The sequence below is a fragment of the Oncorhynchus mykiss genome, chromosome 19 (genome assembly GCF_013265735.2).
Source record: "Oncorhynchus mykiss isolate Arlee chromosome 19, USDA_OmykA_1.1, whole genome shotgun sequence".
In the NCBI taxonomy this organism is placed as follows: domain Eukaryota; kingdom Metazoa; phylum Chordata; class Actinopteri; order Salmoniformes; family Salmonidae; genus Oncorhynchus; species Oncorhynchus mykiss.
This window is the reverse complement of record NC_048583.1, coordinates 7,675,432-7,687,931: the sequence shown is the minus strand read 5'-3', so window position 1 is coordinate 7,687,931 and position 12,500 is coordinate 7,675,432. Positions and strand designations below refer to the sequence as shown.

The window sequence follows — 12,500 nt, the reverse complement described above, 5'->3', positions numbered from 1 at the left end:
TTTTAAACGTTTAAATATGACACTATTTGTGAAAAGATGACATGTCATTTTAGCGTTTAAAATTAGAGAATTGTTTTGCTAAGTAAAATATGCTCAATCAGTGGCCACCCCACGTGAATAGGTATTGGTTGGAAACGATGAAGCAATCCCTATTCTACATTACTATAAGAACCCCCGTGACCCAATTCACGGCGAACTAAGCCAACCTCAGCGTGAGCTCTGGTTGCGAATGGTTGAATGACTACAACCTAAACAAAATTAACATTGTGTTCCTGATGACGTGAGGACTGATGTCCATACGTCCAGAAGGGTGAATTTCAACGTAGAGGTAGCGATCGCCATGCTGGAAGGATGAATTTGAATACACCAGCCAGAATATAGCATGAGCTTAGTATGGCAACTTGGTATGAACTTTGAACTCTTATTCACTGAAGAAGTGATACATCCTAGACGTTGAGTTATCAGCAGCAGCTGTAAACGTGGGCTAGGAAAGGACGGACAATCTCTTCAGAACGACAGGGTACCACATCGTATCCGTTCTACCACACGACGACAGACTACAACGTATCCGCCCAGAAATATTCTTCAAAGGACAAGGGAGATCTCTGCTGGGCAACCCAGCCTTCCATCTTCGACCAAACTATCGAAGCACAGCTCAGAGAAAATATAATTCTTGCATTTTCCTTTTCCGAATGGGCGGTTATTTAGAATGCATAAGATTCTGTTTTTACGACAGCATAGCTTCATAAGGTCCGATAGAGACCCAATTATTTTGTTCCTCAGTCTTCCCGCGCTTTCATTCAAACCCAACCCCCTTTCTTTGTGTAACCAGCCGTCATATCAGTTCCGTCCGCTAGGGACATTTTCTTGTATGACATAATTAGTAATCAATGTATGATCCAGCCTGTGCATATGTAATTCTGTGTGATTATTTGGGAATTTAGTAAATAACTAATTAAACCAAATTTTGTATTGCTGATTCAACTTGTTAACCAGGGTTCGCGAAGATAACCAATCATTTTACGACGCTCAGATGAGACTGAATAAGGTGACGATTAATAATTGACTACTGTTGATATAAAAGATTACCAGGTCTTTAAGAGTTTATTCAGAAGACAACAGCTCTATAAACATTCTTCCGTGGTGCCCCGACTTCCTAGTTAATACATTTACATGATTAGTTTAATCAGGTAATTATTAATTACAGATAATTGATTTTATAAAATAACATGTCATATCATTTAATCCATAGTAAAGACACGACAGTACATACATAAATATTACACATGTACTTATTATATTTAACCTTAATTTTGACAGGGAGTAAAGGTCTCTTTTACAGAGGAGCCCTGTAATTACAATTCTATATTGAGTGTTCTATGAGTGAGTGTGTACTCTACTGTACCTCGTCTCGGTTTCCCTCGTTGATGCCGGCCTCCTTGGCTCTGGGCCGTGTGGCAGCCAGGACCTGCTCCAGATCATCCTTCTCAAACAGGTTGGGCACCTCTCCACTGTTCAACATGTTGTTAATGTCCTCTAGGAACTCCTCCACCACGATCTGATGAACAATAATACACACATGTAATGGAGGGGGGCTGGAAACGTGCCTGAGAACTGAAGACTGAAGCTATAGCTTCCAGGGCTAATGCCTCGGCTTCTGCTCAGTGGGGTAATGAGGTGATGAGTCACAGAGGTGGCATGGTTTGGCAAGCAGATGGTCACAGATAAACACTGGCCATATCTACTTCATTAGCTGTCTGGTACAGTCTTTATAGACCTGCTATCTGCCCATCACATAGTCTCCATGCACACACACCTGTTCTTGCAAACTCTCCCCTCCTCTCCCCCCTCTTCCCCTCCCCTACCTGTGTGTCAGTGAAGAGGAACACCATGTCCTCTCCCCCCTCTTCCCCTCCCCTACCTGTGTGTCAGTGAAGAGGAACACCATGTCCTCTCCCCCCTCTTCCCCTCCCCTACCTGTGTGTCAGTGAAGAGGAACACCATGTCCTCTCCCCCCTCTTCCCCTCCCCTACCTGTGTGTCAGTGAAGAGGAACACCATGTCCTCTCCCCCCTCTTCCCCTCCCCTACCTGTGTGTCAGTGAAGAGGAACACCATGTCCTCTCCCCCCTCTCCCCCCTCCCCTACCTGTGTGTCAGTGAAGAGGAACACCATGTCCTCTCCCCCCTCTTCCCCTCCCCTACCTGTGTGTCAGTGAAGAGGAACACCATGTCCTCTCCCCCCTCTCCCCCCTCCCCTACCTGTGTGTCAGTGAAGAGGAACACCATGTCCTCTCCCCCCTCTTCCCCTCCCCTACCTGTGTGTCAGTGAAGAGGAACACCATGTCCTCTCCCCCCTCTCCCCCCTCCCCTACCTGTGTGTCAGTGAAGAGGAACACCATGTCCTCTCCCCCCTTTTCCCCTCCCCTACCTGTGTGTCAGTGAAGAGGAACACCATGTCCTTGCCCTCCACCCCAGCCATCTTGAACAGTCGTCTCAGGTCTTCATGGAAGCTGTCGTAGTTGTATCCTCGGCTCAGTTCTATCTGGAAGCAGCGCATGCCGCACATGTGGGCCGCCAGCCGCGTCAGTGACTGTTTCCCCGTGCCCCCCACGCCCACCAATAGGGCGTTACCGCGCTCCTGGCGGATCATACGCGCTATCCTATAGGGACAGAAGGACTGGGTCAGGAAGTAAGCAATTTAACAAAGTGAAGCATTACAAAAACACAAAAACTAACTCTTAATGGGGTTCTGGACAAAATAAGTTCATTAAATAGGGAATAGAGTGTCGTTAAGTATACTAATCAGTTCATTAAATAGGGAATAGAGTGTTGTTAAGTATACTAATCAGTTCATTAAATAGGGAATAGAGTGTTGTTAAGTATGCTAATCAGTTCATTAAATAGGGAATAGAGTGTTGTTAAGTATGCTAATCAGTTCATTAAATAGGGAATAGAGTGTCGTTAAGTATACTAATCAGTTCATTAAATAGGGAATAGAGTGTTGTTAAGTATGCTAATCAGTTCATTAAATAGGGAATAGAGTGTTGTTAAGTATGCTAATCAGTTCATTAAATAGGGAATAGAGTGTTGTTAAGTATGCTAATCAGTTCATTAAATAGGGAATAGAGTGTTGTTAAGTATGCTAATCAGTCCACTAAATAGGGAATAGAGTGTTGTTAAGTATGCTAATCAGTTCACTAAATAGGGAACAGAGTGTTGTTAAGTATGCTAATCAGTTCATTAAATAGGGAATAGAGTGTTGTTAAGTATGCTAATCAGTTCACTAAATAGGGAATAGAGTGTTGTTAAGTATGCTAATCAGTTCATTAAATAGGGAATAGAGTGTTGTTAAGTATGCTAATCAGTTCATTAAATAGGGAATAGAGTGTCATTAAGTATACTAATCGGTTCATTAAATAGGGAATAGAGTGTTGTTAAGTATGCTAATCAGTCCACTAAATAGGGAATAGAGTGTCATTAAGTATACTAATCAGTTCACTAAATAGGGAATAGAGTGTTGTTAAGTATACTAATCAGTCCACTAAATAGGGAATAGAGTGTCATTAAAGATGCTAATCAGTCCACTAAATAGGGAATAGGGTGCGATTTAGGCCAAAACGTCTGTACACTATATAGGGAATGGGGTACAATTTCGAATGCATTCACTGCACTAATTAGGGAATAGGGCTCAGTTTCCGAGTGTAAAATGACCTGGAGACGTGTTCTACAGCGTCCTGGAAGAACACCAGCTTGGTCTCCTTGGAGAAGGTCATGTTGTAGTCATCCAGGTAGTCCTGGAGCACAGTCCTGATCTTATCTGGCTCTGTTAGGTCCTCATACAGACGATCTGCCTTCTCTGCACCCACCTAGAGGAGAGGAGAGGGAGGGAAAGGGGGAGGGAGAGATGGAGGGGGGCGGGGGACAGGAAGGATTGCCAGATAGATAGATGAATGCCGTAAATGTTAAGCGCTTTGAGCACCTGGGAAATTGATTGGATTTATAGGCTTATAGCGCATTTTACCTTGATGAAATCTCCAAATATGATGGGTTTGGTCACAAAGTAATTGGGTTCTAAATTGAAGCCAAAATATTTGCCTGAAAGAAGAAGAAGGGAAATATATTTAAAGAGTTGCTATTCATAGCTCAACAATTGTGGGACGTTTCAGATAAGGACATTGAAATGGCTTTCAAACTTAATATGTCAAAACACTGCTTAGTGAGAGGCTAAACTCTGAAAGTTCAAACTAGCCGTCTAGGTTCTATTAAACTCTGTGTTATGTTCTTACTGGCCGTCTAGGTTCTATTAAACTCTGTGTTATGTTCTTACTGGTCGTCTAGGTTCTATTAAACTCTGTGTTATGTTCTTACTGGCCGTCTAGGTTCTATTACACTCTGTGTTATGTTCTTACTGGCCGTCTAAGTTCTATTAAACTCTGTGTTATGTTCTTACTGGCCGTCTAGGTTTTTTTAAACTCTGTGTTATGTTCTTACTAACTGTCTAGGTTCTATTGAACTCTGTGTTATGTTCTTACTGGCCGTCTAGGTTCTATTAAACTCTGTGTTATGTTCTTACTGGCCGTCTAGGTTCTATTAAACTCTGTGTTATGTTCTTACTGGCCGTCTAGGTTCTATTAAACTCTGTATTATGTTCTTACTGGCCGTCTAGGTTCTATTAAACTCTCTGTTATGTTCTTACTGGCCGTCTATGTTCTATTAAACTCTGTGTTATGTTCTTACTGGCCGTCTAGGTTCTATTAAACTCTGTGTTATGTTCTTACTGGCCGTCTAGGTTCTATTAAACTCTGTGTTATGTTCTTACTGGCCGTCTAGGTTCTATTAAACTCTGTATTATGTTCTTACTGACCGTCTAGCTCTAGATTCTATTAAACTCTGTGTTATGTTCTTACTGGCCGTCTAGGTTCTATTAAACTCTGTTATGTTCTTACTGGCCGTCTAGGTTCTATTAAACTCTGTGTTATGTTCTTACTGACCGTCTAGCTCTAGGTTCTATTAAACTCTGTATTATGTTCTTACTGGCCGTCTAGGTTTTATTAAACTCTGTGTTATATTCTTACTGGCCGTCTAGGTTCAATTAAACTCTGGGTTATGTTCTTACTAACTGTCTAGGTTCTATTAAACTCTGTGTTATGTTCTTCCTAATCGTCTAGGTTCTATTAAACTCTGTGTTACGTTCTTACTGGTCATCTAGGTTCTATTAAACTCTGTGTTATGTTCTTACTGGCCGTCTAGGTTCTATTAAACTCTGGGTTATGTTCTTACTAACTGTCTAGGTTCTATTAAACTCTGTGTTATGTTCTTCCTAATCGTCTAGGTTCTATTAAACTCTGTGTTACGTTCTTACTGGTCATCTAGGTTCTATTAAACTCTGTGTTATGTTCTTACTGGCCGTCTAGGTTCTATTAAACTCTGGGTTATGTTCTTACTAACTGTCTAGGTTCTATTAAACTCTGTGTTATGTTCTTCCTAATCGTCTAGGTTCTATTAAACTCTGTGTTACGTTCTTACTGGTCGTCTAGGTTCTATTAAACTCTGTGTTATGTTCTTACTGGCCGTCTAGGTTCTATTAAACTCTGTGTTATGTTCTTCCTAATCGTCTAGGTTCTATTAAACTCTGTGTTACGTTCTTACTGGTCATCTAGGTTCTATTAAACTCTGTGTTATGTTCTTACTGGCCGTCTAGGATCTATTAAACTCTGGGTTATGTTCTTACTAACTGTCTAGGTTCTATTAAACTCTGTGTTATGTTCTTCCTAATCGTCTAGGTTCTATTAAACTCTGTGTTACGTTCTTACTGGTCGTCTAGGTTCTATTAAACTCTGTGTTATGTTCTTACTGGCCGTCTAGGTTCTATTAAACTCTGTGTTATGTTCTTCCTAATCGTCTAGGTTCTATTAAACTCTGTGTTACGTTCTTACTGGTCATCTAGGTTCTATTAAACTCTGTGTTATGTTCTTACTGGCCGTCTAGGTTCTATTAAACTCTGGGTTATGTTCTTACTAACTGTCTAGGTTCTATTAAACTCTGTGTTATGTTCTTCCTAATCGTCTAGGTTCTATTAAACTCTGTGTTACGTTCTTACTGGTCGTCTAGGTTCTATTAAACTCTGTGTTATGTTCTTACTGGTCGTCTAGGTTCTATTAAACTCTGTGTTACGTTCTTACTGGTCGTCTAGGTTCTATTACACTCTGTGTTATGTTCTTACTGGCCATCTCAGAGACGATGGTGTTGAAGTAGGTTTTGTCTTCGTTGTTGATGAGGCGGTCGTGGAACACTCTCTGACACTCGTGACAGAACAGACGGAATATCCCAGTCTGATCCCTCACCGTGCCTGGCTCACACTGCAACATACCTGGAGGACAAACAGACAGAGGGAGGGAGAGAGAGAGAGAATGAGAGAGAGGTGAGAGGAGGGAGGGAGGGAGGAGGGGGGAGAGAGGAGGAGGGGGAAGAGAGGGAGGTGGGGGAGGGAGGAAAGTAAAGAGGCAGGGAGGGAGAGAGAGAGAGAATGAGAGAGGGAGGTGGAGGGAGAGAGAGATGGAGGGGAGGGGGGGGGGGGGAGGGGGGAGGTGAAGGGAAGAGAGAGGTAAAGAGGCAGGGAGGGAGAGGGAGAGAGAATGAGGAGGGAGGTGAAGGGAGGGAGAGAGGGGGGTAAAGGGAGGGAGAGAAGTGGAGGGAGGTTGAGATGAGAGAGAGTGGGAGGCAGGGAGGAGAGGGAGCGGGGGAGGGAGGAAGGTGAAGGGGGGAGGGAGGGTTAGATGGATTTAACATGATTTATTTACGACCAGAGAATAATAAAACATGATTCAACTTGGTGGTTCTCACCCTGCAACCTTAACACATTAAGAAGTAAAGAAGATTCTAATATCTGCTGTTGACACATCCCTGTTGTTATCAATGTTATGCAACACTAGGGATGCTTTAGGAGATATGATGGGTCGGACACACCAGAGGATCCATGTTCAAGTCTTGTTAGAAAGTTGAGGGCATTAACGTGACCACGCTCGCCCTCAGCAAGAATGGGGGCTGGGTTGGCCTTATTCGCCTTGGGTAAGTATTAATGCTGGTGTGTGTATGTGGGTGTATGTGTGTGTGTTAGTGTGTGTGTTTACGCTCGCTGGTGTGTGTGTGTATGTGTGTGTGTGTTCTGCATGGTGACTCCCTAGCGGGGGTCAGGGAGCAGTAGTCACTTCAACTCAGGCCTCTCTGCTCTGATGATGGTTGTGAGGCTGCTGGGTAGAGGACTGGTACTGTCTCTGTCTGGACTTCAGGCTACAACCAAGAGCATTTCAGTCCATCAGCTACTTTAATAACTTACAAGTGAATAAGCCAAGACAAACTTTCTCACCCTGGACACACTTGGAGAGGTCCCTGAGGTTGAAGACATAGTGTGTGTGTGTATGTGTGTGTGTGTGTGTCTCACCCTGAACACACTTGGAGAGGTCCCTGAGGTTGAAGACGTAGTGTGTGTGTGTGTGTGTCTCACCCTGGACACACTTGGAGAGGTCTCTGAGGGTGAAGACGTAGTGTGTGTGTGTATGTGTCTCACCCTGGACACACTTGGAGAGGTCCCTGAGGTTGAAGACGTAGTGTGTGTGTGTATGTGTCTCACCCTGGACACACTTGGAGAGGTCCCTGAGGTTGAAGACGTAGTGTGTGTGTGTATGTGTCTCACCCTGGACACACTTGGAGAGGTCCCTGAGGTTGAAGACGTAGTGGGACTTGGCTGGTGTAGGCAGGAGGTCCACAGACATGCGGTGGTAGATCTCTACTGCTGCGTCTACGATGCTGCCTGCTGAAGACCTCACCGCCTGGGGGAACTCACTGAGGAAACCACTGAGGATGGCCTGGAGGGGGAGAGACCGTTTCAACAGAGAGAGTTAAGCGTATGTGGGCTTGAGGGTGTGTGTGCTTGAATATGCCCTTGATGAGAGAGGGCAGACTCAAGACACGCACGTGATTGTGTGTGTGTGTGTGGTCTTGTTCTTCTGAATCCCCCAAAAGTCCCCACAAGGATAATAAAACAAGGCAAATTCTCCCTCGTGGGGACATATCTCACATCCCCATGAGGACAAAGTTCATTTTAAGATTAGGGGTTACGTTTAGGGTTAGAATTAGGGTTAGAATTAGAATTAGAATTAGGGTTAGGTTAAGAATTAGGGTTATAATTAGAGTTAGAATTAGGGTTAGGCGTTAGTGGTTAGGTTTATGAGTTAGGTGTAGGGTTTGGGTTAAGGTTTAGGAGTTAGGTTTAGGGTTAGAATTAGGGTTAGGGTAAGGCATTAGTGGTTAGGTTTAGGAGATAGGTGTAGGGTTTGGCTTAAGGTTAGGGGTTAGGGTTAGAATTAGGGTTAGGGTAAGGCATTAGTGGTTAGGTTTAGGAGATAGGTGTAGGGTTTGGGTTAAGGTTTAGGGGTTAGGTTTAGGGTTAGAATTAGGGTTAGTGGGTAGGATTAGGGTTAGGGTAAGGCATTAGTGGTTAGGTTTATGAGTTAGGTGTAGGGTTTGGGTTAAGGTTAGGGGTTAGGTTTAGGGTTAGAATTAGGGTTAGGGTAAGGCATTAGTGGTTAGGTTTAGGAGATAGGTGTAGGGTTTGGCTTAAGGTTAGGGGTTAGGTTTAGGGTTAGAATGAGGGTTAGGGTAAGGCATTAGTGGTTAGGTTTAGAAGATAGGTGTAGGGTTTGGGTTAAGGTTAGGGGTTAGGTTTAGGGTTAGAATGAGGGTTAGGGTAAGGCATTAGTGGTTAGGTTTAGGAGATAGGTGTAGGGTTTGGCTTAAGGTTAGGGGTTAGGTTTAGGGTTAGAATGAGGGTTAGGGTAAGGCATTAGTGGTTAGGTTTAGAAGATAGGTGTAGGGTTTGGGTTAAGGTTAGGGGTTAGGTTTAGGGTTAGAATGAGGGTTAGGGTAAGGCATTAGTAGTGGTTAGGTTTAGGAGATAGGTGTAGGGTTTGGCTTAAGGTTAGGGGTTAGGTTTAGGGTTAGAATGAGGGTTAGGGTAAGGCATTAGTGGTTAGGTTTAGGAGATAGGTGTAGGGTTTGGCTTAAGGTTAGGGGTTAGGTTTAGGGTTAGAATGAGGGTTAGGGTAAGGCATTAGTGGTTAGGTTTAGGAGATAGGTGTAGGGTTTGGGTTAAGGTTTTGGGGCTAAGGAAAATAGAATTTTGAATGGAAATCAATTATAGGTCCCAACGAGGATAGAAAAACAAGTGTGACGATAGTCGATCTATAATTAAACTACCACAGCTTGTTAAGGGGCTGTGAGGGAGAGGACATGACGATAGTCGATCTGTAATTAAACTACCACAGCTTGTTAAGGGCTGTGAGGGAGAGGACATGACGATAGTCGATCTGTAATTAAACTACCACAGCTTGTTAAGGGGCTGTGAGGGAGAGGACTTGACGATAGTCGATCTGTAATTAAACTACCACAGCTTGTTAAGGGGATGTGAGGGAGAGGACATGACGATAGTCGATCTATAATTAAACTACCACAGCTTGTTAAGGGGCTGTGAGGGAGAGGACATGACGATAGTCGATCTGTAATTAAACTACCACAGCTTGTTAAGGGGATGTGAGGGAGAGGACATGACGATAGTCGATCTGTAATTAATCTACCACAGCTTGTTAAGGGGCTGTGAGGGAGAGGACATGACGATAGTCGATCTATAATTAAACTACCACAGCTTGTTAAGGGGCTGTGAGGGAGAGGACATGACGATAGTCGATCTGTAATTAAACTACCACAGCTTGTTAAGGGGATGTGAGGGAGAGGACATGACGATAGTCGATCTGTAATTAAACTACCACAGCTTGTTAAGGGGATGTGAGGGAGAGGACATGACGATAGTCGATCTATAATTAAACTACCACAGCTTGTTAAGGGGATGTGAGGGAGAGGACATGACGATAGTCGATCTGTAATTAAACTACCACAGCTTGTTAAGGGGCTGTGAGGGAGAGGACATGACGATAGTCGATCTATAATTAAACTACCACAGCTTGTTAAGGGCTGTGAGGGAGAGGACATGACGATAGTCGATCTGTAATTAAACTACCACAGCTTGTTAAGGGGATGTGAGGGAGAGGACATGACGATAGTCGATCTATAATTAAACTACCACAGCTTGTTAAGGGGATGTGAGGGAGAGGACATGACGATAGTCGATCTGTAATTAAACTACCACAGCTTGTTAAGGGGCTGTGAGGGAGAGGACATGACGATAGTCGATCTATAATTAAACTACCACAGCTTGTTAAGGGGCTGTGAGGGAGAGGACATGACGATAGTCGATCTGTAATTAAACTACCACAGCTTGTTAAGGGGCTGTGAGGGAGAGGACATGATGATAGTCGATCTGTAATTAAACTACCACAGCTTGTTAAGGGTTGTGAGGGAGAGGACATGATGATAGTTGATCTGTAATTAAACTACCACAGCTTGTTAAGGGGCTGTGAGGGAGAGGACATGATGATTGTTGATCTGTAATTAAACTACCACAGCTTGTTAAGGGGCTGTGAGGGAGAGGACATGAGGATTGTTGATCTGTAATTAATCTACCACAGCTTGTTAAGGGGCTGTGAGGGAGAGGACATGAGGAGAGAAGAGACAAGAGGGTTTGGAGACAGGGGTTAAAAGGTCATATTAGGGTTAGGAACCGAGGTTGGAAGTTAAGTCTTGACCTTGAAGATCTGTTTGAGACTGTGCTCTTAGGGCAGGGTTTAGATGTCAGAGGTTACCCACATTGAAGATCTGTTTGAGGCTGTGTTCGGAGGGAGTGGGCAGACACAGCATGCTGAAGTGGCGGATGAAACGAGGGGTCACCGGGTTACGGCCCCCTCCAGGTGGAGCGCAGGCCGCCGCGATCGTCATGTCCTGCAGAGAGAAAGAGAATGAGAGAGAAGAGGGGAGGAACGGAGGAGAGGGGATCGAAAGGAAGATTTGGCACAGAAAAAAAGATTTCCTACCAACACATTTTCATATGTATTTAAACCCTCATATTTTCATATATATTTAAACCCTCATATTTTCATATGTATTTAAACCCTCATATTTTCATATGTATTTAAACCCTCATATTTTCATATATATTTAAACTCTCATATTTTGAAACTTATCGATTTCGTCTTCTATCAATATTACATTTGACTTTCAGTTTGAAGAACATCCACCCGGGTCAGAATTTTTAGCTGAGTTAAACTTCAGAGTGAAACCCTGTTTGGATTAGAAAATATTGACATGCTCTTGGTTCTGTATTCCCTGTGTGTGTGTGGGTTTGTGTGTGTGCGCGCGTGTGTGTGTTTGCGTGTGTGTGCAGATGCGTGTGTGTGTGTGTGTGTGTCTGCATATGACCTTGTGTGACTACTCTGGTTGCTGTATTGACATGGTTGTCTGTCGTCTGTCTGCATGTGGTGGAAACACATTTACACCCAGTACACGTTCAGATCTCAACAAACAGAATAACTGATTCTGTGAATGATTGTGCTATTGGAAACTTAGTACTGTGTGCTGACCATTCACAACAATAACAAAAGACTAAAACAAACACATTGTACTGTGGCAGAAAAACGGACCCTATCAGCTCCTGGACCTGGGCCTCCAATCTACTATGGACCTCAGACCATCCCTCTGTCTGAATACTAAAGTCAAAGTTTTCACTGACCACAAACATAAAGTCACTTCATTTTCTCAGACTTAAAAATAACGACTGGAGCAGAATACCCTCAATGTTTCACCTAATATCCTCTAGCCCAGACAAGATGAGACTCTGTCTACATATTGAATAAGACTGTGTGTGTGGTGTGTGGTGTGTGGTGTGTGTGGTGCGTGGTGCGTGGTGTGTGGTGTGTGTGTGTGTGGTGTGTGGTGTGTGTGGTGCGTGGTGTGTGGTGTGTGTACCTGGATCTCCTTCCAGAAGAACTTCTCTCGGTCGTAGAAGCCGTGGAAGTCCTGGAACTGTCTGAGCAGTTCTATTGGAGGCTGGGAGCCGTAGGTGTCCAATTTAGGCATGTTCAGATCATCCACAAAGATCACTATCTTTCTGTTACCAGGAGCACCTGACATGAAGAGGAGGGAGGGAGGCCATTAATAACACTTCGCTAAGTAGGCCTATCAGTTCTTGTTACCAGGGTGATCTGTAACATTGCCTGGGTGATGTATAACCACCATGTTGTGCTAAGAGGCCAACAACATATGAACCCAGGACGGTGTTTGGGAGACCCTGTTCTCGCACCTCTCCAATATCATTCCAGTCTCTTTCCTCTTATGTCTCTCAATCTCTCTCTCACCCAGAACGTGTTGCTAGTTACCGTATCTCTACCCCAATATTACTCTCTCTCTCTCTCTCTCTCTCTCTCTCTCACCCTCTCTCTCTCTCTCTCTCTCGCTCTCTCTCTCTCGCTCGCTCTCTCTCTCTCTCTCTCTCTCTCTCTCTGTCTCTCTCTCGCTCTCTCTCTCTCTCTCTCTCTCTCACCCTCTCTCTCTCT

At 43.9% G+C, this 12,500-nt stretch overlaps 1 protein-coding gene across 1 annotated transcript in view; it reads right to left on the bottom strand.

Moving 5' to 3' along the window:
* The window catches only part of LOC110516931 (dynein heavy chain 6, axonemal-like), a 191,356-nt gene that overhangs the window by 78,906 nt on the left and 99,950 nt on the right, over window positions 1-12,500 (bottom strand). The window contains exons 43-50 of the mRNA XM_036955471.1: window positions 11,914-12,071; window positions 10,759-10,890; window positions 7,694-7,865; window positions 6,224-6,370; window positions 4,022-4,095; window positions 3,712-3,866; window positions 2,429-2,660; window positions 1,406-1,558 (exon numbers count right to left, since the gene is read on the bottom strand). Of these exons, the coding sequence (XP_036811366.1) occupies window positions 1,406-1,558; window positions 2,429-2,660; window positions 3,712-3,866; window positions 4,022-4,095; window positions 6,224-6,370; window positions 7,694-7,865; window positions 10,759-10,890; window positions 11,914-12,071 (1,223 nt within the window). The remainder of the gene's footprint in view (window positions 1-1,405; window positions 1,559-2,428; window positions 2,661-3,711; window positions 3,867-4,021; window positions 4,096-6,223; window positions 6,371-7,693; window positions 7,866-10,758; window positions 10,891-11,913; window positions 12,072-12,500) is intronic.